At 46.0% G+C, this 27,982-nt stretch overlaps 1 protein-coding gene across 3 annotated transcripts in view; it reads left to right on the plus strand.

The window, feature by feature from the left end:
- DENND4A (DENN domain containing 4A) overlaps nucleotides 1-26,916 on the plus strand; it is a 142,251-nt gene extending 115,335 nt beyond the window's left edge. For all 3 annotated transcript variants that reach the window (XM_044279384.1, XM_044279386.1, XM_044279385.1), the window contains 10 exons: nucleotides 4,838-5,042; nucleotides 5,892-5,986; nucleotides 10,003-10,178; nucleotides 10,299-10,406; nucleotides 11,870-12,068; nucleotides 13,248-13,496; nucleotides 14,034-14,151; nucleotides 24,266-24,428; nucleotides 25,115-25,179; nucleotides 25,605-26,916. In XM_044279384.1, coding sequence (XP_044135319.1) covers nucleotides 4,838-5,042; nucleotides 5,892-5,986; nucleotides 10,003-10,178; nucleotides 10,299-10,406; nucleotides 11,870-12,068; nucleotides 13,248-13,496; nucleotides 14,034-14,151; nucleotides 24,266-24,428; nucleotides 25,115-25,179; nucleotides 25,605-25,741 — 1,515 coding nt within the window. In that variant the 3' untranslated portion in view covers nucleotides 25,742-26,916. The remainder of the gene's footprint in view (nucleotides 1-4,837; nucleotides 5,043-5,891; nucleotides 5,987-10,002; nucleotides 10,179-10,298; nucleotides 10,407-11,869; nucleotides 12,069-13,247; nucleotides 13,497-14,033; nucleotides 14,152-24,265; nucleotides 24,429-25,114; nucleotides 25,180-25,604) is intronic.
- Nucleotides 26,917-27,982: the final 1,066 nt, after the last annotated feature.

A 27,982-nucleotide genomic window follows, 5' to 3' on the forward strand; every position in this document is an offset into this window, starting at 1 on the left:
GTCTTAACGCGACGGGGTTTCTCCGCGGACGTAGTCCGCACCATGATCCGGGCTCGTAAGCCCGTATCCTCTAGGATCTACTATCGGGTTTGGAGGTCCTATCTGGGGTTCTGTGAGTCCCGGAGCATCCCACCTCTCCGGTTTTCTCTTCCCACAATCCTGTCCTTCCTCCAGTCGGGTCTGGACCTGGGGCTGTGCCTCAGTTCTCTGAAGGGTCAGATTTCGGCGCTGTCTATTCTTCTCCAGCGTCCCCTGGCCCCTCTAGGGCCAATTAAGACCTTTTTACAAGGGGTGGCTCACTCTGTTCCGCCGTACTGCCCTCCAGTTCCTTCCTGGGACCTGAATGTGGTGCTCTCGGCGCTCCAATCAGCCCCCTTCGAGCCTTTACGGGAGGTCTCCCTTCGCCTTCTGTCCTGCAAGGTCATCTTTCTTGTGGCCGTCACGTCTCTCCGACGGGTGTCGGAGTTAGCGGCTCTTTCTTGCTCCGAACCTTTCCTGATCTTCCACCAGGATAAGGTTGTGCTTCGGCCTGTCCCGACTTTCCTGCCAAAGGTGGTCTCCGCCTTTCACATCAATGAGGACATCGTCCTTCCGTCGCTCTGTCCCTCTCCTTCCCACCCCAGAGAACGGGAACTGCACCGTCTGGATGTGGTCAGGGCGTTGAGGATTTACTTGGAGGTCACCGGGTCCTTTCGGCGCACGGACTCCCTGTTTGTGGTTCCGGAGGGTTCGCGCAAAGGGTTGGCGGTCTCCAAGGTGGCTATTGCCCGTTTCATTAAACTGGCGGTGTCTGAGGCTTATCGAGCCAAGGGCAGACCTCCGCCTTTTGGCGTCACTGCTCATTCCACCAGAGCAGTCGGAGCTTCCTGGGCGCAGAGGCATCGGGCCTCGGCTGAACAGTTGTGCAAAGCAGCCACTTGGTCCTCTCTGCACACTTTCACAAAGTTCTATAGGGTGCATACGCATGCATCAGCGGATGCTGCGTTGGGCCGCCTGGTTTTGCAGGCAGCGGTTTCCTGATGCTCTGGTGGTGTTCCGCCTTGGGTTTGTGGTCCCTCCCTTCTTGGACTGCTCTTGAACGTCCCAAGGTCTGTGTCCCCCAAGGAAAATGGGCGAGAAAAGGAGATTTTTGTATAACTTACCAGTTAAATCTCTTTCTCGCTCTTCCTTGGGGGACACAGCACCCACCCTTCTGTGTTTGGTTACAGGGTTATGGTCTGGCGCCCCGTTGGGTTGCTGGCTGGTTGTTTCCGTTATTGGTTGTTATCCTTTCACTACTTGGACACGCAACTGGTAGCCTCTATCTCCAGGCTGAGGGTATAGCTGATGGAGGAGGGGCTTAACAGTTTTACTTAGTGTCACGCCTCCTAGGGAGCTGAGCTATACCCAAGGTCTGTGTCCCCCAAGGAAGAGCGAGAAAGAGATTTAACTGGTAAGTTATACAAAAATCTCCTTTTTTTTCAATATTTCAAATGTTGGGAGGATGGTAATAATAAAGTCTTTCCAGTTTGGGCTCCAGCTCCCTCTTCTGACCCCCACTCACATGACCTTGACTGTTGTTATACCTTGAATTCAGATATATGGGAATAAGATAACAAAAGTATACCAAGGGCCCTAATAAACGGGCAGATAGAGCAGACGATTGTCCTCCCGTCAATCCCCTGCCCACTATAGGAGGAGACTGACTCTATTACATGCAGCAATCTCCTCCTCAGTATAGGGACGAGCGATCACTAATGCATACTGTCTCATTGTTTACTGGCAGCAGAGCATCTACTACGAGGTGCTATCTGCCTCCGACAAACCAGGATTTTTTTAACATGTTAAAAGATCCCAATTATGACGAACAATCGTTTGCCCGTTCATCGTGTAATTGGTGGCAGTATTACACTGCCAGATGATCGTTAAGGAGTGTTCATACAAATGCTTGTTAGTGATCATCTTAAAGGGAATCTGTCACCTATTTTGACCATATAAAACCGTTAACATAGCAATGTGCAATAAAGTACCTTCATTCCTGCATTTGTCTTTTCTTTTATTCAACTTTTCATTCTTATTAAAAAGCGATTTTTCTGATATGCAAATGAAGTCTCAAGGTGCCCAGAGGGGCTTTATTAATCTGCTCTAGTGCCCAGTAACGCCCCCCTGCAGTGCCCAGCCCGCCTTTCTTCAAAGCCCAGCACGCCTCCAAAGAAATAAATGTCCTCCCACATACTTGCCGAACAGCGCCGCCCCCTCCCCACTACGTCATTTAATTTATTCACTGCATCGGCCCTTGCTCCCTCCTCTCTTTGCCTACAGCGCCGCCCCTTCCCCACTACGTCATTTAATGTATTCACTGCATCAGGGGTTCCTTCCTCCTCTCTTGGCCTACGGCGCCGCCCCCCTCCCCACTACGTTATTTACTGCATCAGCCCTTGCTTCCTCCTCTAGAATCTCTCAGAGGCAACAGCGCTCTGATTACGTCACTGGGCTCGGCGCATGCCCAGTGACACTAGTGAGGCTGTTGCCCTCTGGAGCAGGAGTATCGTGCAGGCGCAGGCACTCAGCGATACTGCGCCTGCGCAGGATTTCGGAAGACAAGAGAGAAGGAAGCAAGGGCCGGTGCGTGCAGTGAATAAATTAAATGACGTAGTGGGGAGGGGGCACCGCCGTAGGCAAAGAGAGGAGGGAGCACAGACGATGCAGTGAATAAATTAAACAACGTAGTGGGGAGGGGGAGGCGCCGTTCGGCAAGTATGTGGGAAGACATTTATTTCTTAGGATGCATGCTGGACTTGGAAGAAAGGCACTGCAGGGGGGCGTTACTGGGCACTAGAGCAGAGTAATAACGCCCCTCTGGGCACCTTGAGACTTCATTTGCATATCAGAAAAATCACTTTTTAATAGGAATGAAAAGTTGAATAAAAGAAAGAAGACACATGTAGGTAAGAAGGTACTTTATTGCACATTGCTATGTTAACGGTTTTATATGGCCAAAATAGGTGACAGATTCCCTTTAAAGACCTCCCGCAAAAAATGTTTATTCTCTGACCTGTTAGAAAGGTACCTGGTTATGTAATCTGTACTAACTGTATTTGTGAGCTATCCTCTCACTACAAATTTTTAGCTGTCATGTGACCAACTCTCTGATCTCCAACTGACACAGGATAGGAAGTCCATTACTTCTCTATTCATTCCTATGAGACTGACATTGAGGCTCCCATAGCAATACACAGAGAAACTGATTTCCTGTCCACACATAAGAAGCTTTGTTTATTTGGAAAGTCTGATTGCTGGTCACATGACACAGCTGAGAACCAGAAGGGAGGGTATAACTCACCAATACAGACACTGGTAAGGAAATTATATTCACTCCTTACATCATTTTGTACATTACTGTGTTAAAGGTAATATTTAAAGGGAAAGAACCAAATAAAATAACTTTGATACACAACTATCCAACATTAACTCATGTGGCATGATCTTTCGTCTGCTAATCGCGTGATCAGCATGCCCGTCCTTTCAAGTTAGGTAAGCACTTGACAGCTGGCAGACTGGATGTCTGGCTACATATCAGATTTACACTACCTTAGACATAGCATGTTGGAGCTCGGTGCTGCACTGCTATTAATGTGTTGAGTTGTTGTCTCCGAGTGAGGGGGGGATCCCCCACCCAGACTGAGAAATGGAAAACTACTTTTTTTTTTATCAAACTCTGGGTTAAATAAAACTGGTTCGTCTGAATATAGTATGATGTTTTTGTCTTTTTTTTTTACTATTGTTATAAATACACTGTTAATGTGATTTGTGTTTAACCCCTTGAGGACCCTGGGATTTTCCTTTTTATGCATTTTTGTTTTTCACTCCCCGCCCTCCCGTAGTCCTTTTTTTTAATTATTTTTCCATTCACATAGCCTTATGAGGGCTTATTTTTTGTGGGACAAGTTGTGCTTTCTAATGGCACCATTTATGGTTACATACCATGTAGTAGGAATCAGAAAAGAAAAATTCTAAATGGGGTAGAATTGGAAAAAAATGCAATTCTGATAAAGGTGTTTTTTTTTTTTTGTTTTTTTTTTACACTGTACACTATGCGGTAAAATTAACCTGTTATCTTCATTCTCCAGGTCAGTACGGTAACAACGATACCACACTTGTATAATTTTTCTTTATTTATATTTATAAAAACTTTTTTTTTTTACTTGGAATATAACAATACAATGCTGCCACCTAGTGGCCTGTATTGGTATATTACTGAAATAAGCACCGAAGCCTGCTTGAGGCTTCGGTCTATTTTAGCGATGTAACAGGTTCCCCGATCTCAGTCGGGGAACGCTGTTACCTGAGCGGAAGCGTGCGTCTTCAGCTTCCAGACTGATCAGATGACGTGGTCACATCTGAAGAGTAAAATGTATGCGATCAGCCTTATGGCTGATCGCATACATGTGCCGTGGGTCTCTGCTATTTAAAATAGCAGAAACCCGGCGGCTATGGCGCTCGCCGCATGTGCAAGTGGGCGCCATGTTTGGGGACCAGACTTCCGCCGTACATATACGGCGGAGGTCCTTAAGGGGTTAACAGTCCTAGTAAGATTTCCCAAAATTGAATGGAAGCAAAGACCTTTTTCATTAGCCTGGGAGTAGGAAATACTATGACTATTAGTAGGGAAACTCCAGAACCGTGCTTTATTTGCTATGCATAAATATTAATTAAGTGCAGGTCTCCCCACTGGGACCTGCACCTGACAAAAATGGGGGTCCCCTGACTCCCAGATCTATATTTTTTGGGGAGTGGTATTTAACACTAAGGTTTATATGGGATATTTACTGTATTATGTGCTGAATATATCACACAGGATCAGAATTCTGATCGTATGAGTCTGTGTTCGAGTGGGGCAGGAGATGCAGAATCAGGCTCTGTCAATGAAGATGACTTTGAAGGCATCACCTCCCCCCGTGACAACGACCTCACCACCACCAACAGCTCAGTGGGGATGAGTAGAACCAGCCTGGAGAGCAACAATTCCCAAGAGGGCAACTCAAAGCAGCTGTACAACAGAAGTAAGCATGAAAGGGGATGTCACACTATTAAAGGAGTTGTCCGAGTTATGTAAAAAATAATAAAGCATGATGGTCATCAAAATATGTACACAAGCTAAGCAAGTTTTAGGCAAAAAAAAAAACATTTCCTAATTTCCCTAGTTCTGTTCTGGCCCTTTGTTGACATGCAGTTGCAGAGCTGTGGGGGTGTGTAACAACAATCTCTGAGGTTTTCCTCATGAATATTTGTGAGTGTTAAGGACTGCCTTTCCCCTCCCCCTGCTCTGCAAAGGGTGTGAATAAAAGTTCTGACCTGCGTGCAATTTGACTGCTGGGATAGTCATGTCTTATGTGTGGGACTACAAGTCCCAGCTGTACAGTACAATGACACTGCTGATACACACATGATCTTCCCCCTACCTGTTCAGCATACACTTCCTCACAGCGAGCAGAAGAGTACAGAGGAGAAAACTCGTCAGGTCTGTATCTGCGGGTGTCTCCTCAGTGCCTGGAGAAGAGTAAGCCCTTCAGCTGCTCAGTACCTGAGGCAGAGCCTCCAGCCCTGAGTCTGTGCTTCTGATGGTAGAAGGGGTTAAACTTTACTGAAGAATACAGTGGGAGGGTTCACAGGGCAGACAGCTCAGCCAGCAGTGTAGGGGGCGTGGCCAGCAGATCGCTACCATGAGTGTGGCTTGTCGCTCCAACCAGCACAGCCTTCACAGTGACATTCCTTGCACAGAGGCAGACCTGCTCCTCAGGCTTCTGTGCAGAACCTCATCAGAGCAGAGAAAGAAGCTGACATCACAGGTCACATGGAAGCCAGAAATTTGTGTAGATGATGATTCTAACACTGTCTTCTCTTGAACACAGGCTCCCCTTCTAGGATCACGATAAACTACAAACCTGAGCTGCAATCCTCCTGCAATTCCAGTAGTACCAGTGTCTTCCAGAACTATGCCATGGAGGTGAGCGGTGTTAATCATTACCTCATTCTGCCTGAGTTAAAACTATTCTGATGAAATGCTCTTTAGACATTGTCCACATCAGTGATCAGTCGGTTCTGCCATAGTCGTGATTGCTGTGCACAGTTGTCTTATTGAGGATGGGCTATGTGGCTGTCTGTTTATATCAGGTATATAGAAGTTAAAGGGTTTATCCTATTATAGGAAGTTGGAGGGGGTCTTCTGCTCAGGACCCTCCACCTTTCACCCACTCTGGAGCACGATTTTGTGTGTATTGAATGAGAGCCCTACATATCTCATTTCTAATGCAGCGGTTGCTGGCATCAGTTCTGGCTCAAGAACCCATAGCAATCTCTTGGTCGGGTGTTCGTTCGGAACACATCATTTTACTGGATAAACTATTTTGTTCCCTATTTTTAACTAAATCTGCAGTGGAGAACCCCGACGGAGCCTTCAACACCGATGTGAACCTAACCAAACTGCGCAGCCGTACGGGGCCTGCACATCGCCACAGTATTAAGAAAAGCCACGTGAAAAAATGGAATAGACAATGCCAGCATGATCCTGACTGCTTATATATACTGTCTGTTCATATATCTCTATATACTCATTGACAAAAAACACACACACACAGAAATGTCAGAGTGCTGTAAAACTCAGCATGAAAATGATTACAGGTGTGGTCTGATTAGACACTGGGTCTTGCTACAAGAGGGCATAAAAGTGCTTCCCCCACTCCCCTCTCAGAGGCTACTTTTGGGTAGTGTACTTCTTAGTGAGCGATCTTTGACCGGTAGTCGTGCCTCTATGACACACCTGAAGACATGTTTCCCAGTTGACAGACTTTGAGAAGGGTCGCATCATTGGACTGAGAAAAGCAGATGGTCATTTTTGTTAAATGCCCGCCATCTAGGCCATTGTGACCTAACTGTTAGGAGGTGTTGGGATTAGTGGTTCTGTGAGGGCACACACACACAGCAAACAGGCTCTGGATGGCACAGACAGACCACCAGTAGGGAGAATCGTATGATCTGCTTTCAAGCATGAGCAGCTCCCACAGTTTTGTTGGCCACTATCCACAGTTGGCCGGACCATTTCCAGGCACTTAGCAGAAGGAAGTTTGGTGTTATGGTGACTATTACGTGTCCTGCCATTGACAGCCAGCAATGTGCAGGACATCCTGCCACCACATGTGTTCCTCTTATGGCAGCGCTTCCAACTGGTATTTTTCAGCACGATAATGCTTGCCCACAGACAGCAAAGGTTTCCCAGGAATATACCCACCAGATTACAGCACTTCATGCCCGGTCACCAGATTTATCATCAATCGACCATTTATGGGACCAGCTAGAATGCCAGCTTTGGCAACCTACAAGTGTGCAGGATCTACAGGCCCTGCTACATCATCTGTAGGAAAATATGCCCCAGGATACCATTTAGAACCTATAGGCCTCCATGCCCAACTGTATCTTATCTCATATCCAGGCTAGAAGTGACAGGGTCCCAGATCCTCCTTTTAAAGGGCTTCTGTCACCCCCCCCCCCCCCCCCCCCCCAGTCATCTTTTTGTTGTTGTCTACTTAAAATCCTTATACTGCGATATATCACTATATAGTGGTCTTACTCATTTTCGTTCAGTAGTTTCTTCAAAAAACTGACTTTTATATTATGTAAATTACCTCTCTACCAGCAAGTAGGGCGGCTACTTGCTGGTAGCAGCCGCATCCTCCTTTCATAAAGACGCCCCCTCCTCATGTTGATTGACAGGGCCAGCGAACGCGCTCATCCTCTGGCTGGCCCTGTCTGCGTTCAAAATTTCGTGCCTGCGCCGTACCGGTCTTCAGTCGGCACAGGTGCACTGAGAGGAGGACGCTCGCTCGCCGCTCCTTCCTCAGTGCGCCTGCGCCGGGTATAGATGTGACGTCCTCGGCGCAGGCGCATTGAGGATGGAGCGGCCAAGTGAGCGTCCTCCTCTCAGTGCGCCAACTGAAGACCGGTACGGCGTATGCGCAAAATTTGGAACACAGACAGGGCTAGCCAGAGGATGAGCGCGTTCGCTGGCCCTGTCAATCAACATGAGGAGGGGGCATCTTTATGAAAGGAGGATGCGGCTGCTACCAGCAAGTAGCCTCCCTACTTGCTGGTAGAGAGGTAATTTACATATTATAAAAGTCCGTTTTTTGAAGAAACTACTGAACGAAAATGAGTAAGAGCACTATATAGTGATATATCGCAGTATAAGGATTTTAAGTAGACAACAACAAAATATGACTTTAGTGGGGTGACAGAAGCCCTTTAATTGTACAGTTTTCCCCCAAAAAAATCTTTTCTCCCTAATATTGTGATCGCATATATCATCATTCCATTTACACATATGATGTTTCCAGCAATTCCTTCTTGGGGCCATATATATATACAGGGAGTGCAGAATTATTAGGCAAATGAGTATTTTGACCACATCATCCTCTTTATGCATGTTGTCTTACTCCAAGCTGTATAGGCTCGAAAGCCTACTACCAATTAAGCATATTAGGTGATGTGCATCTCTGTAATGAGAAGGGGTGTGGTCTAATGGCATCAACACCCTATATCAGGTGTGCATAATTATTAGGACTTGACAGGCTCAGAAAAGTCAAAAATAGTGAGATATCTTGCAGAGGGATGCAGCACTCTTAAAATTGCAAAGCTTCTGAAGCGTGATCATCGAACAATCAAGCGTTTCATTCAAAATAGTCAACAGGGTCGCAAGAAGCGTGTGGAAAAACCAAGGCGCAAAATAACTGCCCATGAACTGAGAAAAGTCAAGCGTGCAGCTGCCAAGATGCCACTTGCCACCAGTTTGGCCATATTTCAGAGCTGCAACATCACTGGAGTGCCCAAAAGCACAAGGTGTGCAATACTCAGAGACATGGCCAAGGTAAGAAAGGCTGAAAGACGACCACCACTGAACAAGACACACAAGCTGAAACGTCAAGACTGGGCCAAGAAATATCTCATGACTGATTTTTCTAAGGTTTTATGGACTGATGAAATGAGAGTGAGTCTTGATGGGCCAGATGGATGGGCCCGTGGCTGGATTGGTAAAGGGCAGAGAGCTCCAGTCCGACTCAGACGCCAGCAAGGTGGAGGTGGAGTACTGGTTTGGGCTGGTATCATCAAAGATGAGCTTGTGGGGCCTTTTCGGGTTGAGGATGGAGTCAAGCTCAACTCCCAGTCCTACTGCCAGTTTCTGGAAGACACCTTCTTCAAGCAGTGGTACAGGAAGAAGTCTGCATCCTTCAAGAAAAACATGATTTTCATGCAGGACAATGCTTCATCACACGCGTCCAAGTACTCCACAGCGTGGCTGGCAAGAAAGGGTATAAAAGAAGAAAATCTAATGACATGGCCTCCTTGTTCACCTGATCTGAACCCCATTGAAAACCTGTGGTCCATCATCAAATGTGAGATTTACAAGGAGGAAAAACAGTACACCTCTCTGAACCATGTCTGGAAGGCTGTGGTTGCTACTGCACGCAATGTTGATGGTGAACAGATCAAAACACTGACAGAATCCATGGATGGCAGGCTTTTGAGTGTCCTTGCAAAGAAAGGTGGCTATATTGGTCACTGATTTGTTTTTGTTTTGTTTTTGAATGTCAGAAATGTATATTTGTGAATGTTGAGATGTTATATTGGTTTCACTGGTAAAAATAAATCATTGAAATGGGTATATATTTGTTTTTTGTTAAGTTGCCTAATAATTATGCACAGTAATAGTCACCTGCACACACAGATATCCCCCTAGAATAGCTAAAACTAAAAACAAACTAAAAACTACTTCCAAAAATATTCAGCTTTGATATTAATGAGTTTTTTGGGTTCATTAAGAACATGGTTGTTGTTCAATAATAAAATGAATCCTCAAAAATACAACTTGCCTAATAATTCTGCACTCCCTGTATATCATTATATATATATATATATATATATATACACATAGACATACACATAAATTGCATGATGCACTTTATATTGTAGGTCTTGATCTCCAGCTGCTCGCGGTGTCTGACATGTGAAAGTCTTGTCCATGATGAAGAAATTATGGCCGGCTGGACAGCAGACGACTCGAATCTGAACACAACATGTCCCTTCTGCGGCAGTCCCTTTCTACCATTCCTAAATATTGAAATCCGAGATTTGCGCCGCCCTGGCAGGTATGGTTCCTGTAGTTAATGTGAAGGATAATGACAGGAACATTAATGTATTTAGTTGAGCTCTGAAATATGTGTCTGTTTTTGTATTAGCCCAAATCCTCACCATTGTCTCTCTACTAGATACTTCCTGAAAGGCAGTCCTTCTACAGAATGTATGCCGATTCCTTCCGGTTCATCTCAGAGACCCAAGTCTGAAATTAATACTCCCGCATTTTCTCTTACTCCAAGGTTGGTACTTTGCTTGCACAGCAATATTAAAGGGGTTGTCCTATAACTGTCCAATAATGGTGGGTCCCACCTCTGGGACCTGCTTCTATCTGAAGATCGGGGCACCGCTATGAACAGAGAGGAAGCTGTGCACGCGTGACCAATCCTCCATTAACTACTATGTGGCTTCCGAAAATAGCCAAGTGCACTAGATGGTCTAGAGGAGGGAACTGCACCTATCAAACACTTAAGGCTTATCCAGTGTGCCATAAATATCCAGATGGGACATCCCCTTTAAGCACCACATGGATCACACTGAAATTAGTGGCCTGCCCTTTCACTAAAAGGATCTTTTAGTAGTGGCTCCCTGTCACTGATTGGAGGACGCGCCTATATTACCTCTATATAGAGTATATGGTTAGTACATGGCTGTCCAAAGCTAAAATATTTTACTCATCTGCCTTTATCCACAGTTGACTGTTCTACCAGATTTAGCGGCGTGTGACTATTTTCAGAAGTCCTGTAGCGGTGAATAAAGGGTGTCTGCCCACACGCAGCTTGCTCTCCATTCACTTTAGGGCCCTATTTTTGATAAAAGACTGTGTCCCAGAGGAGGGACCCATACCTTTCAGACAGTTATGGCATATCCTATCTATATGCCATAAATGTGCCCAGATGGAAAACCCCTTTAAATGGGCCACCTTTAAAAATCTTCTAATATGCAGTTAATCTTTTTTTTGTTTTACTGGTTTTGCACAAACACTTTTTTTTTTTTTTTTTGTCAACTGAAGTCTGTAAGGGTATTTTTTTTTGTTTAGTTTCTTTTTTGCAGGCCAAACTAGTTTTTATCAGTACAATGTTGGGGTACAACTTTTAAACTACCATTTTGGGATACGGCTGTTTTGGGAGGAAAGATTTTTATTTATTTATTGAGTTTTTATAGAGTTAAATAAGTAGATAAATTGATAGTTAGGATCATTAAGGATGTGGTGATAACAGTTGTGTACTTTATTTTTATCCATAATAAAGCCTGTTGTATTGTTGTTTTGATTTAGTTTTTAGTTTTTTTACACTTTTTTGCATTTATTAGTATTGTTATTATTTTTCAATTCTAGAGATAGACAACCTATTAGACCCTTCATAGCCTTTCATAGATGGCAGACCCAGAGGTCTTTGTTAGACCTCTGGGTGGTTAGGGTGCAGCACCCCAAGATCTTGTATGGGGGAAAAGTGGGCTATTCACTGCAGCATCTGATGGGATTAGCGTCATCTCCGATCCTGGCAGTCGTGACAGTAGCCTGGCTATGTGTATCAGCTGTGGTCCTGCTGCTGATTTTGCAGGTACAGTAGCAGTGCCCATGAGATCACTATGATGTTATGGAGCATAGACGACCCCTCGCTCAAGACGGATATAATATATCTTAAAGCAGAAAGGGGTTAATCACTCATGGAAATATACTTTGTCTTTTTATTTATTTTTGTAGCAAAGCAAAATCCGAGGAGACTAAAGTCAGGATTATACAGATCCCGACTGGAAGAAGGAAGAACAACAGCGAGTCGACATCTCCAAGCCTGCCTGTGGTCAGAAGCATCAGTACGTTCAGCCCTTTGGACGAGAAGCCATCTTGCAATCTGAGCCATGTTTCGACTGGCAGCCTGCCTACTAACTTTCAGACGACCGCTGTATGTGACCCTGTAATTCTTTATTAACATGCTCATATAACCGTGTCTGGGCACCCGCTCTCCTAACACGTTGTGGTTGACCTCCAGTAGGACATTAGGCTTTGTTCATAGGAGCACAGTTTTGAATACGTCACATTTTTCATTTTATGTAAAAAAAAGAAAAATTGAGATGATGTGGATACTACTGCACAGGACAGTACATGCCCTTGTCTCTGATGAACATGAATCATGATCTCTCACGCTGTCTTACCTACTGCAGCATGCTAACAACCGTACAAAAGGGTGTCGTGGACGGCTCATAGGGCAAGTGCACAAGGCTTTTGGGGAGTTGTATGGTTGTCTTGACAGTGACACCATCCCGCATGCTACCTGCATGTAAAACCTCCGCCACATCTGGATATTTTCATGTTCAAAGTGCCTGGCTTCCCCACATGATATATGTAAATGCCAGATAGGTGCAGGAGAATGGGGGGTCTCCCATTAATTGGCCTCTGGATTCACCATACATATCATTGGGGAGTATTAATACCTAGGGCAGGGATGTCCAACTTGTGGCCCTTCCAAAACTATAACTTCCATTATGGCCAGACAACCTATCAGGGCATGCTGGGAGTTGTAGTTTTGCAACAGCTGGAGAGCTGCAGGTTGGGCATCTCTAATCTAGGGGGTTATGAAAAGAGCTGAACAAGAACTCATCTGCCATTTATAACCTATTATGTGCATGTGTCATAAATGTATAAGGTGGGAAAATGAAGCAGATAAGTAATGCAGATAAATAAGTCCTTGCGTATAAGTATAACTTGAGGGGTCTCGGTATGAATAAGCTCTCATGAGTGGCTATTTGGTGTATTGGGCACCTATCAGGTTTCTATTATTGCCAGATTAAAGGATTTTTACCGTATTTTGCTATGTTGTAAATCCTATAAACCCGTCCTACATGTCGGTGAATCAAAGCTCCATAGTTTTAGTTTGAGAATTTAGAGAAGCATTGTTTTACTGTATACTGTATCGAATGAAGAGTCATTGGAAATGTTCCTAATGTTTGATGTGACGTAACAGAAAGATATAGACGTCTGTACTACTACCACCATCCTGCACAGATCTAGTCATGCCATCTAGGTGTATGTCGTTAATCTAAACTAACACGTCTACCCTGTGTGCTTTCACCATTGATCTCAGGACTCTCTGGACTGGAGGATGTCCCACCCAGAGCCAATCACTGTCCCTTACCTCAGCCCCCTTGTAGTGTGGAAAGAACTGGAAAGCCTGCTGGAGAATGAGGGGGACCCAGCTATTACCGTGCCTGGTTTTGTCGACCATCACCCCATTGTTTTCTGGAACTTGGTGTGGTATTTTAGGAGATTGGACCTTCCAAGTAATCTGCCTGGATTAATCTTGTCTTCAGAACATTGCAACAGACATACCAAGGTGAGCAGAGGCCTGAATCTGAACATTCAGAATTGTGGTAGACGCCCGATCAGTGATTCTTACCTGATGGATATTTTCTTCAGTGTTGGCTGTTTTTTTTTTGGCTCTTCTGCATTAGATATTGCACCCTATTCCTTCCTCATGCTTTGCACTGCAGCTCTTCCTGTTCAGATTGGCAGCTATGTATAAGGCCTGGCAACATAAAGTATGTCTTCTAATACAGGTGTCATTTGGTTATTTCTCCAGCCATACTTTATGTGAAAATGAGCAAAACCAAATGATCTTCATGGTAATGATAAGCAGATCAGTAACTAGTATGGCTGAACCCGCTTCTATTGATGTGTCAAAGGGCAAGAACCACACAGGTTTTATTGGGCCTTAGTCATTAGGATGAATTCATATGCGGCTAATAATTTGTTCCAGAAATTCCATCTGAATGGGGCAGTTTCTGCAATTTTTGGCCACCCCCTTTCCGATAAACGTGAGGTTGTAGGATTTGCCCTCATTGGTTTTCCTGGTCTTTGTCTCCACCCACAGATTCCTAGGACCTCAATGTCTGAAGACAGCAAACACATCCTTATTCAAGTCTTATGGGACAATCTGAAGCTACACCAGGATCCGAGGCAGCCGCTGTACATCCTGTGGAACAGTTTCAGTAGGTTTTATTGCGCATCTGCTTGTGCTAAGAGACTGTTTTCACACTGGCGGTGCTTTCAGATGGTCCTCTTGAGTCCAAACCTCAGTCTGAATGCAGATTTACTATGTTAATTCTGGCTTCAGGTTATAATGCCTTTTAATCTTATCTTATCTACAGGTCAGAACTGCACTGTAGTTTATGAGAGTGAGTCCTAGGTGTTAGATGGGCGTTTTGGTGAACTATGTCCGGTTTGCATGGCTATTCTGTTTCCGGAGAACTAAGTGTTAATTGTCCTTCCCAAGATGAGCAGTTACTCCATGCACGTGGCCTCTTATAGAATATTGCCAATTATTTGCCAGTAATACCACACTTCTGACAAATAGTACTGCAGCAAACAAGACAGCACTTTTAAAGTAGAGCGCCACTTCTGGTTATTGTTGGCTCTATAGTTAGGACGGTCTAATCTTCATCATTGTTTGGGAGGCTTGCATTTCCTTTTCATTTTATTTTTCACTTTTTAAAGTGTAGAAACAACAAGTAAGCTGCTGTTGAGGGATCTGTTCTGTGTGGTAAGTATTTTGAGGGCATAAGGGTATGCAAGAATTAAGTATTTGTGATTTGCGGGTAGATGTAATTTCTCGCCCATTTTCATTGGGAGACACAGAAACCGTGGGTATAGCTATGTCCTCTAGGAGGCGTTGACACTAGATAAAGCTGTTAGCCCTAGTGGACCAGGGCAGCCTCGCTCCCCTGCATCCCGCCAGCGGAAGGGTCACCTATCCAAGTCCCTCTTCCAGTGTCCTGCCACTACAGTGCCAGTAACTGAAGAGGTGACCCTGCTGGAGCAGAAGAAGGGTGAAGATGGCGGCAGGACAGATAAGTAATGCCTGCTCCCGGCCATCCCCCCCCCTCCTATCCTCTGATCTCCTGCGTGACTTGGCCGGCGGGGGTGGTTTTAATGAGAGGCATTCTGGTCGGGTCTCTGGGCGCCCCGGTCCTTCCGGTCCCCCGTTTACCATATTGGCCCTCCAGAGGGCAGCCAGCTGGCCGAGTGTCGTCGCAATCTCCGGTGGAGAACGATGACAGGTGGCGCTGCGGGGGTTACAAGACGGGCGCAGCGTGCGTGCTGAGGCAGCATTGAAAAGGTCTGAGGTGGAGCCGGATTATCGCGGGACCTTCTCTTCCTGCCACGGCGCTACAGGAAGCTCTTCCTAGGCGGGCATCCTCCGGCGGCGCTCGTTTTCCTGGCTCTGGTAGGAACTCTTGTCCCCTCTCTCCTCAGGTCACCGTACCCTCTCCAGCCTCGAGGTTTGATTTTCCCTGGGTTAACCATCATGTCTGATCCCGCAGGTGCTCATCCTAAGCTGCCAATAGCTGTCCATTATGCATGCTCCATGTGTCAGGCAAAATTCCCTTGCCGGCCACCAGATTCTGTCTGCACTGCTTGTCAGGCATCCAGGCAGGGGCCCTCCCTTCAGCCCGTACTTCTGCCTTCCCCTCTGGTATCTAAGTTCCGAGATTGGGCCAGAACCCTCTCTCAGGCGGTGGAAAACCTCTCTAAAATCTCCCAATCCACCCTATCTATAGTGGGTTGCTTGGTTGAGAATCCGCCACCAGCGCAGGCTGCACCTCCCTCGGATGCACCCTCCAGAGCTTCTTGCTCGGGTGACCCCCCCCCCAGGTCACTTCCCTCTGGACATGTTTCCAGCAGGACATGTTTCCTCCTCAGACGCATCACCCCAGGGGTGGGATTCAAATATGAATCCCATGCCTGCATCTCCCTCTCCACCCCGTGTAAGATCTCACTCAGGTTTTTCTTCCCCTTAAGAAGTGCCGTCTGAAGGGGAGGTAGAGAATTCTGATTTGGACATAAATATGGAGCAGCCTTCCAAGTTGGCCTCCACTGTAGATAGCCTCATTGCTGCCATCCGTGACACCTTCTAGGTGCAGGATGACCCCCCCCCCCCCCCCCCTCCACTGACCAACAGGGGGTATCCTTTTACATCCAAAACAGGCCTTACAGGTGCTTCCTCACCATAATGATTTTTCTGCGGTGGTTTCTATGGCCTGGGATCACCCAGACATGCGCTTTTCCACCCCTAACAAGCTGTATGTTTTATATCCATTCCCAGCGGATTGTGTGTCCACGTGGGCATCCCCTCCAAGGTCGACCCACCAGTGGCACGGCTAGCCAAAAATACGGCTATTCCTGTAGCCAATGGATCCTCCCTTCAGACCCCTGAAGACCCTCGGATGGAATCCTTGACGAAATCCCTTTTTGCAGCTACAGGGTCAGCCCTTAGGCCCGTTTTCGCCTCCGCGTGGGTGGCAAAGGTGATCTCTGAGTGGGGCAGCCAGCTGGACCAGGACCTGGTATCCGACGTTCCTGGTCAGGACCTCCTGTCCTTGGCACAGCTGATCACCCAGGCGGAGAAGTTCCTCTGCGCGGCGTCCTTGGACGCTGGAGCCCTCATTGCGCGCTCTTCAGCGCTTGCAGTCAACTTACACCGCGAGCTCTGGCTAAAGGTGTGGGCAGCGGACGTGACTTCCAAGCGTTCCCACAATCTAGAGCGAAGCGTGCCTGCCACGCCAGGTCAGGTTCCTCCCATGGTAGGCCCTTTCGTCGATTTGCTAGTTCCCGCCCCTTGGTGAGCTCTTCCGCGGGGGGAGGCAGTTTTACTTCCCAGGATCGGCGCAAGAAGCCGTCCTTTCGGGCACAGCCATCCTGGCATCCCAGAGCTCAGGCCGCTCGACCTTCTGAGGCTAAGCAATCCTCAGCCTGAAGGTGCGCCCCCAACCAACAAGGTGAGGGGGGCCGCCTCCTCCTCCTCCTATTCCAGGACATCTGGCGGACGATTGGGCACTCGAAATTGTATCCTCAGGGTACGCGATCGAGTTCTCGTCCCTCCCCCCAGACAGGTTTTCCAATCCCGTCCTCCACGGGACCCCGCCTTCCCCCATGCCATTCAGTCCCTCCTGGACCGAGGAGTCATCTCTCCTGTTCCCCCAGCAGAGAGGTTCATGGGGTTCTACTCAAACCTTTTTGTGGTCCCCAAAAAGGAGGGCTCTGTGCGCCCAATCCTGAACCTCAAACTGCTGAACAGGTTCCTCCGCCTCCATCGGTTTCGGATGGAATCCCTTCGTTCCGTAATTGCTTCTCTGGAACGGGGGGAATTCCTTTCGGCTGTAGCTATCCAGGACACATATATTCACGTCCCCATCGCGCGGAGCCATCAACACTTCCTGAGGTTTGCAATTGGAGACTGTCATTACCAATTTGTCGCCCTTCCATTCAGACTGCCGACTGCGCCTTGGGTCTTCACAAAAATACTGGCTCCCCCTTCTCGCCCTGCTCCGTTCCAGAGGCATCTTCCTTATGCCTTATCTGGACGACATCCTCATCAAGGCTCTCTTCTTCGCCCAAGCATCGAGCAGCGTGAAGATCACGCTGGAAGCCCTTGCACGCTTCGGGTGGCTGGTCAATTTTCAGAAATCATCTCTGGCTCCCTCCAGACAACTTGTGTTTCTAGGCATGCTTCTGGACATGGTAGCGGCACAGGTTCGACTTCCCCTGGACAAGCGCCTGGCTTTACACGGCTCCGTGAGATTTCTTCTCAACTGCAGGCTCCCATCCATTCGCCTCTGCATGAAGACATTAGGGAAGATGGTCGCCTGTTTCGAGGCGATTCCCTTTGCCTAGTTCCACTCTCGCACGTTCCAGAGAGCGATCCTGTCCTCCTGGGACAAATCGTCCGAGAGTCCGGACTGTCCCATCCGCCTCTCTCCTCAGGTGAGGTCGTCCCTCTGTTGGTGGCTGTCGGTTCCAGTTCTGGGAAGGTCCTTCCTTCCAATGTCCTGGATGGTTGTTACCACCGACGCCAGTCTGCAAGGTTGGGGAGGAGTTTTCTCTCCCATGACAGTCCAAGGCACATGGTCTCGGTTGGAGTCCAAGTTTCCGATCAATATCCTGGAGCTCAGGGCGATTCTTCTATCCCTCCGGCACTGGACCCATCTCCTAAGGGGTCGCCCGGTCAGAGTTCAGTCGGACAACGCCACGGCGGTGGCGTACATCAATCACCAGGGGGAACGCACACCTTCGCGGTGATGCAGGAATCTGCCATGATCTTGTGGGCGGAGGCCCACGTACCGGCAATTTCAGCAATCTACATCCCGGGAGTGGAGAACTGGACTGCGGACTTCCTCAGCAGGACGACAATAGATCCGGGCGAGTGGTCCCTGCACCCGGTGGTGTTCGAGGCGATCTGTCTGCGTTGGGGTCACCCGGACGTGGACTTGATGGCCTCGAGACTCAATCGGAAGCTTCCCACCTTTCTCTCCTGAGCAAGAGATCTGAAAGCTTGCGGCGTGACGCCCTGATCTCCCCTTGGCAGGGGTTCTCCCTCCTTTACATGTTTTCCCCCTTCCCCCTCCTACCAGGGTTACACGGAAGATCAGGATGGAGGGCATTCCATTGCGCGCGGTACGCCGACCTCGTTCTCCTTCTAGGAGGCGTCCCTTGGTCATTGCCACAAGGAGACGATCTTCTTTCGCAGGTTCCGGACTTCCATCAGCATTTAAGGTCTCTTCGTTTGACGGCGTGGCTATTCTGACGCAAAGAGGGTTTTCGGCGGATGTCATCTGCACTATGATTCAGGCGAGGAAGCCTGCATCGTCCAGGATCTATTACAGGACATGGAGGTCCTTCCTGGGCTTCTGTGAAGGCCGGAACATCCCCCCACTTCGTTTTTCTCTCCCCACGGTCCTATCCTTTCTACAATCGGGGTTGGACCTTGGTCTAGCCCTTAGTTCTTTGAAGGGTCAGGTGTCTGCACTTTCTATGTTTTTCCAGCGCCCTCTGGCCCCCCTGGGGCCCATAAAAACCTTCCTTCAGGGAGTGGCACATACGGTTCCTCCGTACCGTCCTCCTTTACCGCCTTGGGATCTGAATTTAGTCCTCTCAGCGCTCCAGGCTTCTCCCTTTGAGCCCTTGCGGGACATTTCACTCCGAATCCTGTCCTGGAAGGTAGTTTTTCTTGTGGCTATCACATCCATCAGACGGGTGTCCGAGTTGGCAGCGCTCTCTTGTAGAGAACCCTTCCTGGTTCTTCATAAGGATAAAGCGGTTCTCTGGCCCGTTCCTTCCTTTCTCCCGAAGGTGGTCTCTGACTTCCATATCAACAAAGAAATTGTCCTTCCCTCAGTGTGTCCCTCTTTTTCACACCCTAAGGAAAGGGAGTTACACCATTTGGATGTTGCCAGGGCTTTGAAGATTTATTTAGCAGCCTCCAGTTCCTTTCGGCTTACGGACTTCCTTTTTGTCATCCCGGAGGGTACTCGCAAGGGATTTGTGGCCTCCAAGGTGGCAATCGCTTGTTGGATTCGGTCTGCAATTGCTGAAGCATACCGCGCCCGGGGCAGGGTTCCGCCCTTGGGTATCATGGCTCACTTCACGAGAGCAGTGGCCGCATCTTGGGCTCGGAGAAATCGCGCTTCGGCCGCGCAGTTGTGCAAGGCGGCTACTTGGTCCTCCTTACACACATTCACAAAGTTTTACCAGGTGCATACTTATGCATCGGCGGACGCTGCTTTGGGCCGAATGGTCTTGCAGGCGGCAGTTTCTTAGATGCCTGCAGGGACGCTTGCTTCCATGGGTCTGTGGTTTTTCCCTCCCTGTGGACTGCTTTTGGACGTCCCACATTTTCTGTGTCCCCCAATGAATATGGGCAAGAAAACAAGATTTTTGTAAAAATTACCAGTAAAATCTCATTCTCGCTCTTCATTGGGGGACACAGCACCCACCCAGTGTTGTTATTCAGCCACAGTTGCAGAAGTTGCTGGTTAGAACCCCGTTGGGTCCTTGGCATTGTTAGTGTTCCACGTTTATTTCATTGGCTAACTTGCTTCTTCTAATGCTTGTACACAAACTGAAGCTCTTCTCCAGGCTGGAGGGGGTATAGCTGCACTGGGAGGGGCTAACAACTTCTGCCTAGTGTCAACGCCTCCTAGAGGACATCGCTATACCCACGGTTTCTGTGTCCCCCAATGAAGAGCGAGAAAGAGATTTTACTGGTAAGTTTTACAAAAATCTCGTTATCTACCGTCTGTGCAGTATATTTGCTCTCTATATTGCCAACTTAATGCAGAGATGGTGCTGCACTTTAAACCATATGCTGATGTGTCCTTTTTTACCTTTCCTCTTGGTTCGACATATCCTGAGAACAGTGGCACAAGATGATCCACTTTGAAAAAACATGATTTTTTGATACTCCGCCGTGAGTTGTTTATTATGTAGGTGTTTGTGTATCACCACCCAGTGGTTGTGTGGTGGATTGCAGCCTGGTGAGAGTTTTGCTTGTATGTCATGAAAATGCATAAACCAAATATGTGGAAAGGTAATGGTGGAAACATCCGTAACATAAAGCGTATCTTCCAAAGTAACATAGCATCATTCTGATTGCTGTGTGCATGGCGTAGAGCTCTACCCGCTACAAGTCACTAATGTCAGCCTCTCCCATCTCCGTGCTGCAGGTTTTCTGGATATTCATTATTGATGATCATAATCCTGAAAGCCTGCACCGTGTGTCACATTCGAAGCCTGGAGTCTATAATGATATGTGGTTATATGGCTATTTTATGTGTGTGTGTGTCTGTTGTGTGTAAAAAATCACGGAAAATAATGCACTAAAACAATAGATGCAAACATTATATATGGATTAAGCCCTGGATAAAATCTGAGACTCTCAGCCAATATATTTTGATCAAAACACATCTGTGCCCGCCTACCAGCGCCAAGGTCATCTCAGTCAGGCAGGTCCTACGCTAAACCTACCTATGCCGTTGGGCATCTACATTCAGGAGAGCAGACCCTGCACATATAGTGTGCTGCTTCTAGTTACCTCTGTGTGCAGTCAAGTGACCAATGAGAGGAGGAGCACACACAGCTATATGTACCACCTAATCAACGTCGCATGTGGGATAGGCGGGGCAAAAAGTGCAAAAGAATGCTACTCCCCAGATAATAGTAGCGCATTCACACTTAAAGGTGCCACTCCTTCATGCACAATAAATGTATCATAAATCACAGAAAAAAAGATACAAAACATCCTGCATGATATCATAACTAAATATGCAGATGTACATGGCAACATTTATAAGAAAAAAATCACGGAAAATGATGCACTAACACAATACATGCAAACATTATATATGGACTAAGCCCTTACTCTGTTATGATAAAATCTTTTTGCTGTGCGTGTTCCTCCTATCTTCGGTTGCTTGATGCACACAGAGGTAACAAGGAGCAGCACACTATATGTGCAGGGTCTGCTCTCCTGAATGTAGATGTCCAACGGCATAGGTAGGTTTAGCGTAGGACCTGCCTGATTGAGACGACCTTGGCGCGGGTAGGTGGGCACAGATGTGTTTTTTTTATCAAAATATATTGGCTGAGAGTCTCAGATTTTATCATATCAGAGTAAGGGCTTAGTCCATATATAATGTTTGCATCTATTGTGTTGTGCATTATTTTCCATGATTTTTTTCCCTATAAATGTTGCCATGTACATCCGCACATTTAGTTATCATATCGTGCAGGATGTTTTGTATCTCTTTTTTGTGTCTGTTGTTTGTAGCCACATTACAGATTAATTACTATCATGTTTTACTTATAAAAGTGAATGCATGAATTGCCGATCACAACCAGTGTGTTTTCTGCTGCCCTCCTGTTCCAAACACTGGAATCTGGTAGCTGTTAACTGCACCTCAAACATATAAAGACTATTAGGTAAAGACATCTATTCCAACCTGCCATGATGCAGAGTTGATCCTCAGATATTGGCACAATAATGCTTCAGGTGAAGATGAGCATACCTGGTTCTTTGTAGAGTAGTAGACACAACATAGTTGTCCAGCGACTAGTCATGTGCATAAATAACCTCTGGGTGAAACAACTCTTCTTATATACACTCACCTAAAGAATTATTAGGAACACCATACTAATACGGTGTTGGACCCCCTTTTGCCTTCAGAACTGCCTTAATTCTACGTGGCATTGATTCAACAAGGTGCTGATAGCATTCTTTAGAAATGTTGGCCCATATTGATCCACATCCAGGGCTCGAAGCTCCCGTTCCACCACATCCCAAAGATGCTCTATTGGGTTGAGATCTGGTGACTGTGGGGGCCATTTTAGTACAGTGAACTCATTGTCATGTTCAAGAAACCATTTTTCCAGTCTTCAACAGTCCAATTTTGGTGAGCTCATGCAAATTGTAGCCTCTTTTTCCTATTTGTAGTGGAGATGAGTGGTACCCGGTGGGGTCTTCTGCTGTTGTAGCCCATCCGCCTCAAGGTTGTGCGTGTTGTGGCTTCACAAATGCTTTGCTGCATACCTCGGTTGCAACGAGTGGTTATTTCAGTCAACGTTGCTCTTCTATCAGCTTGAATCAGTCGGCCCATTCTCCTCTGACCTCTAGCATCAACAAGGCATTTTCGCCCACAGGACTGCCGCATACTGGATGTTTTTCTCTTTTCACACCATTCTTTGTAAACCCTAGAAATGGTTGTGCGTGAAAATCCCAGTAACTGAGCAGATTGTGAAATACTCAGACCGGCCCCTCTGGCACCAACGACCATGCCACGCTCGAAATTTCTTAAATCACCTTTCTTTCCCATTCTGACATTCAGTTTGGAGTTCAGGAGATTGTCTTGACCAGGACCACAACCCTACATGCATTGAAGCAACTGCCATGTGATTGGTTGACTAGATAATCGCATTAATGAGAAATAGAACAGGTGTTCCTAATAATTCTTTAGGTGAGTGTATATTACAGTACATATTTGTGTAGCATTGAATCACTGCATAGGTCACCATGAACAGAAATAACAGCCTCACATCTGTGTGATTAAGTCTCTATCGTGTTTGCACATATGGACCATGTCATGTTTTTTCACAATTGTCCCCCTTAAAGGAGCTTTCAGAGATTTTAATACTGAAGACCTATCCACTGGATAAGTCATCAGTATCTGATCGGTGGGGGCCCGACACCCGGGACCCCCACCGATCAGCTGTTTGAGAATGCAGTGGCACTCTCAGTAGAGCCGCAGCCTTCTCTCTGCTTTTCCTATGCCATGTGATGTCACGTTCATTGGTCACATGGCCTAGGCACAGCTCAGCCCCATTGACGTGAATGTGGCTGAGCTGTGATACCAAGCAAAGCCGCTATACAATGTACGGCACTGTGCTTGGTGAGCTAAGAGAAGAGCGTGATGCTCACAGAAGAGCTGGTGCCTTCTTGAATAGCTGATCAGAGGAGGTCCCGAGTGTCAGACCCCCACGATCAGATACTGATGACCTATCTAGAGGATAGGTCATGAGTATTAAATTGTTGGAAAACTCTTTGAAGTACTTTCCGCTCCAAGGTGGACATTCCAATGTCTTAACTTTCTTTCTAGTGCAGGCTACCATTGGACGACTTGAGTGCACCCATGTTTTTATCCAGTTTAGAAACTTAAGTTTAGAAAATGTTGGTCAAGTGAATGACTACTCTTGTTGAACTCTTGAACATGGTGGCGTGTGAATGGGCCAGAGCACCTGTTCAGCAGATCCTGCCAGCAGGCTCCCATGTTCCCTTGCTACCATTAAAGAGGTTCCCTCTACACCTTATGTAAAGATAGCTGTCCTCAGGATCAGTTCGTTGAAGCAGGATCCTCAGGGCAGCTCTGGCCTACCATGTATGTAGTATTTTATATGGCCATTCAACAATTGTTGACCGTGTAATACATGGACGGTAACCACCAGTACATAGTGGCTCTCCTGCACCTCCACCTATGATTTTTATATTCTTTAATAGATCAGAGAGTTGTCTGTTTTCAAAGGACAGAGTTATATATTGCTGTCTTTTAGGAAGGCATCTGCTTCCCTTGTGAGAAACACAAAGGAGCATCTGCTCAGGATTAAGCATAGTCTGTAGGTACTAAACCACAGCTTTGTAGTGCTTAAATTAGGAATTGTTATGACCTCTGCTACACATTTTTTTTACCTTACAAATGAACATGTTTCCCTGGCGTTATTATTCTTCCAAAGAAGTGTTGAAGACCCTTGTTTTATACCTTGTCTTATTGCACTTTGCAGCCCAGGAGCATCCACTGGCCATTGCCCAGCATAAACAGGAGGAAAGGTTTAATCAGGAGTTTCTCCAAGGTCTGGTGAGGAGCATTAAGAACAACAACGTGTATGGTCCTATGAGTCAGATCCTGGAGTCCCTGGAGCATAATCCAAAGAATCTGCGACAGAGGTAACAGCTGCTATTGCTTTATTGGTTTACTTTTTAGCAGAGGTGATCGTCCAGAGAGTATTAGGACAATGCAGATGACTGAAGGAGCTGGTGCTTCCAGTGTGTAGTAGTTGCTAGCAGAATAACAAGCCTACATTATTGGGGGTATTAAGAGATCATAACTGGAGCAGGGATAGTCATTTGTCTCCTGGCATGTCTGATTTGGTAACTGCTTGTATTCCACATGAAATAAAAATTCTGGAGGTTTATATTTTATGTTATAAAACTGATCTCTTTGATTAGTCCTGCTGGAAAGTATGAATACATTGAAAACATTGGTGTGTTCCTACACACTCAAAAACTGTCTAATCACTACTGATGGTGTCCGGCAGTGTAGGGATGCATTCTATTCAGAAGGGGAATGGTATCACCCAGTCGTCAATTTACTCATATATTTCCAGCAGGAATAACACAGGAGTGACACATTGCAGAGTTCTAAGAAAAGGCGCTCCAACATTACTGTTACTTGGAGAATTACTAAATTCTAAATCTAAAATGATAAAGCTGTTTCTTTTTTTACATTATTTAAATGTGAAATAATTGTTCATATTTATAGCAGGTATAATTATTATTATTATTTTTTTTCATGTGATTCCTTCAGGAATTTGTTTCTAGTGATTAACCCTTTATTTATTGCTGTCTTATAGGAGTTTGTACAGAGAGATTCTGTTCCTGTCTCTCGTAGCTCTGGGGAGAGAGAATATTGATATAGGTAAGGGGAATAGTCCTTATAGGCCTAAAGATATCATCTGACATGTCACTTAATTGTAAGCATTGTGTTCAAGATGCTAAGAAATGTGGAACAGGGTTGGGGGTACTCCACTGCTCGAGACCCCTATATCATTCTTTTCGGACACATCTATGGCAACATACAGTTAGGTGGACCTTTCTTGTAGCCATCACCCCTTGCGTCCTTCTATGTGTTGTGAACAATCCCTGCAATACTGTTAGGTTAAAGTGACCTTAGATCTTTAGATATAGTTGGCCTCAAAATAACCATTGGTCCTCTAGACTTGAGAATTATTGAACAGTGAGCAGTATCAGCATTAATTGACTTGCCCTGAGGTATTTCGGGCTGCCATAAACACATTGTGTACACCGGTTTTCTTTTAATTTACTTTTACTACTTTCCAACAGATGTGTTTGACCGAGAATACAAACTGGCTTATGATCGCCTTACCCCGGAGCAGGTGAAGTGCACCCAGATCTGTGACCGTCCTCCAAGTACAGGGGTCACAGAATGCAGGAAGACATTTGGGCAGCCGTTCCTTTGAGGGCCTACTGATCTGCCACCACTTAATGGATACCGGAGCCAGATCTCAGCACATACACGTGTGTTCTAGGAGATCCAGCGTTGGGAACAAGCAATATGGGAGATTTTTCTGCTAGCACGAGGACTTTGTGTAACAGACTGATGAGAGGCGGGCAGGGCCTATTGTCTATATAACCTGGCCTGCGCAGAGCTGGAAGTTCAGGTTTGTGCATTATAGAAAGAGGAAGGCGAGAGATTTCCATCATTCCGGGTGTTGTAGTTTACACCGAATATTTATACTTAATGTTATATAAAATCTTTGTGTACAGTAGGTAGAGATGCCTAGTAAGTCCTTACCGTACCATTTTATATTTTCTGATGAGAGTACTGAGCAATGAACTTGTTTCATGGGCAATATGTTACTGTGCCTCATAGTATAGGCACCAACTCATCTTGAGTTATCACCTATTAATTTATTACAAGTCCTGGGTGCCGTGTGGTTTACTGACTGTGGATTACCATGACTGGAGGAGGATTTCTGCATTGGATCTGCAATAAATTGACTAATCCTGTACCCACTGAATGATGCAGTTAGCTTAGCTATGATGGTGGTTGAATTGACCCACTGGAGCTAACTGGCCACATGTACCCATCTCTGTTCTTTTCATGTGTTACTGTAATTTTATATGTTTGGAATGCTTTCATTATTATGATACTTAGAGAGAGTTGGTTCACTTAACAGGTTGTATAATTAACGAACAAGCATATGCCATTTCCATACCTAGATTGTCTGGTTTAGACAACCCTTTTTCATGTGCCCTCCTGGGGCACACAAAGTGCCCATCATGGATCTCTTCTTCACATAACACTATTGAATGCAGTGTCATGACAAAGGCTCTCAGCCTTCTACTCCACCCTCATAATCAGCATAGGTCCAAGGGACCAGCAGACTCCTTGGATAGATGAATTGTGTCCATTTTCTATATTCTAACGCTACTTGCACATTACGGTTATCAGTCTTACTGTATACGCAATATATAGCACTGGTAAAGGCTCCACTGTTAGTCAGCCTTGTACCTACCTATCTACTCCGAGAAGCCTCAGGGGGCTTGTTGTTTACACAACTGTCGCTGATATGAATGAATTCTAGTGCACTTAATGCTGTTACATTCCAATATTAGCAGTGCTATAGATTATTATAAGGCATTTGCTATTTTGTAAGAATGGTATATAATGCTTAGCTGTAAAACACACACTGTTCTGTATAAAGGCCAATATTCATCCACGGAGAACTGTACTGCACACGTCACCTCCATACTGGAAAGCTCGCCATTATTAACGGGTTAACTCTCCTCTGGTCATCATCTCATTCTTCTGTCTAATGGTACTGTCCGGAGCTGTACATTCTGTAGATTTGTAATATTTCCAGAAATAATATACTGAGAAGAGATGAGTTTATTATTAGAAATCCCCTTTATTTTTGTGGTAAGAGGCTCGTTTACATGGGTCAGACATTTCGGTTATATAGAGGGTAAGAATGCAGCATTGCAGAAGGCAGTGCATAGACCAGGAGTGCAGAGCGTCATAAGAGAAGTCATGTCAGATGTGGCACTGTTACTGCCCAGGCCACACTGGAGAGAAGTTACAGGTCCCTTGTGGTTTACAGGCGCACGGGCACTGCCAGGAACCTCTTGTGTACTGAAAGATACAGTATATATGAAGTTGGTTTACTGATGACATGTAAGCTCTTTTCATGACTGTTACCATGTGACCTTTTGTTGTGTTCCTTTTATTTAATTAAATGTTTCAAGATTGGAAATTTTGTGCGTTGTGTATTATTTGATTGCAGAACAGTTACGAGTGACAGTGTGCAAGGCTGGTAGCGCCAGTCCTGACACACCTTCACACTGTCCAAGGTAGGGGTACACCTTGGTGACAAGGGGTATGGTAATATCCAGGTGTCGATTTGTTCATATATTACCAGGAGGAATAATAGAGGACTATCACAACTGATATACAAGTATTTACTAAAATAGATAGGTCCAGAGAGCTACAAAAGATGATTTGTCTATAGTAGACAAACTGATTAGTTCCGACCAGTGAACATCTACCTAATTAGTCCGGACACCTAGGATGCCTTCACACGTGGCTGATTCGGTTGCAGAAATTCCTGCGACTGAAAATCAGTTCCATTCATTTAAATGAGGTGTGTAGAAATCCATGTGCTTCCCGCCAAATCAACGCCAATTCAAGTGAACTTATT

Source organism: Bufo gargarizans, chromosome 2 (genome assembly GCF_014858855.1).
Source record: "Bufo gargarizans isolate SCDJY-AF-19 chromosome 2, ASM1485885v1, whole genome shotgun sequence".
In the NCBI taxonomy this organism is placed as follows: domain Eukaryota; kingdom Metazoa; phylum Chordata; class Amphibia; order Anura; family Bufonidae; genus Bufo; species Bufo gargarizans.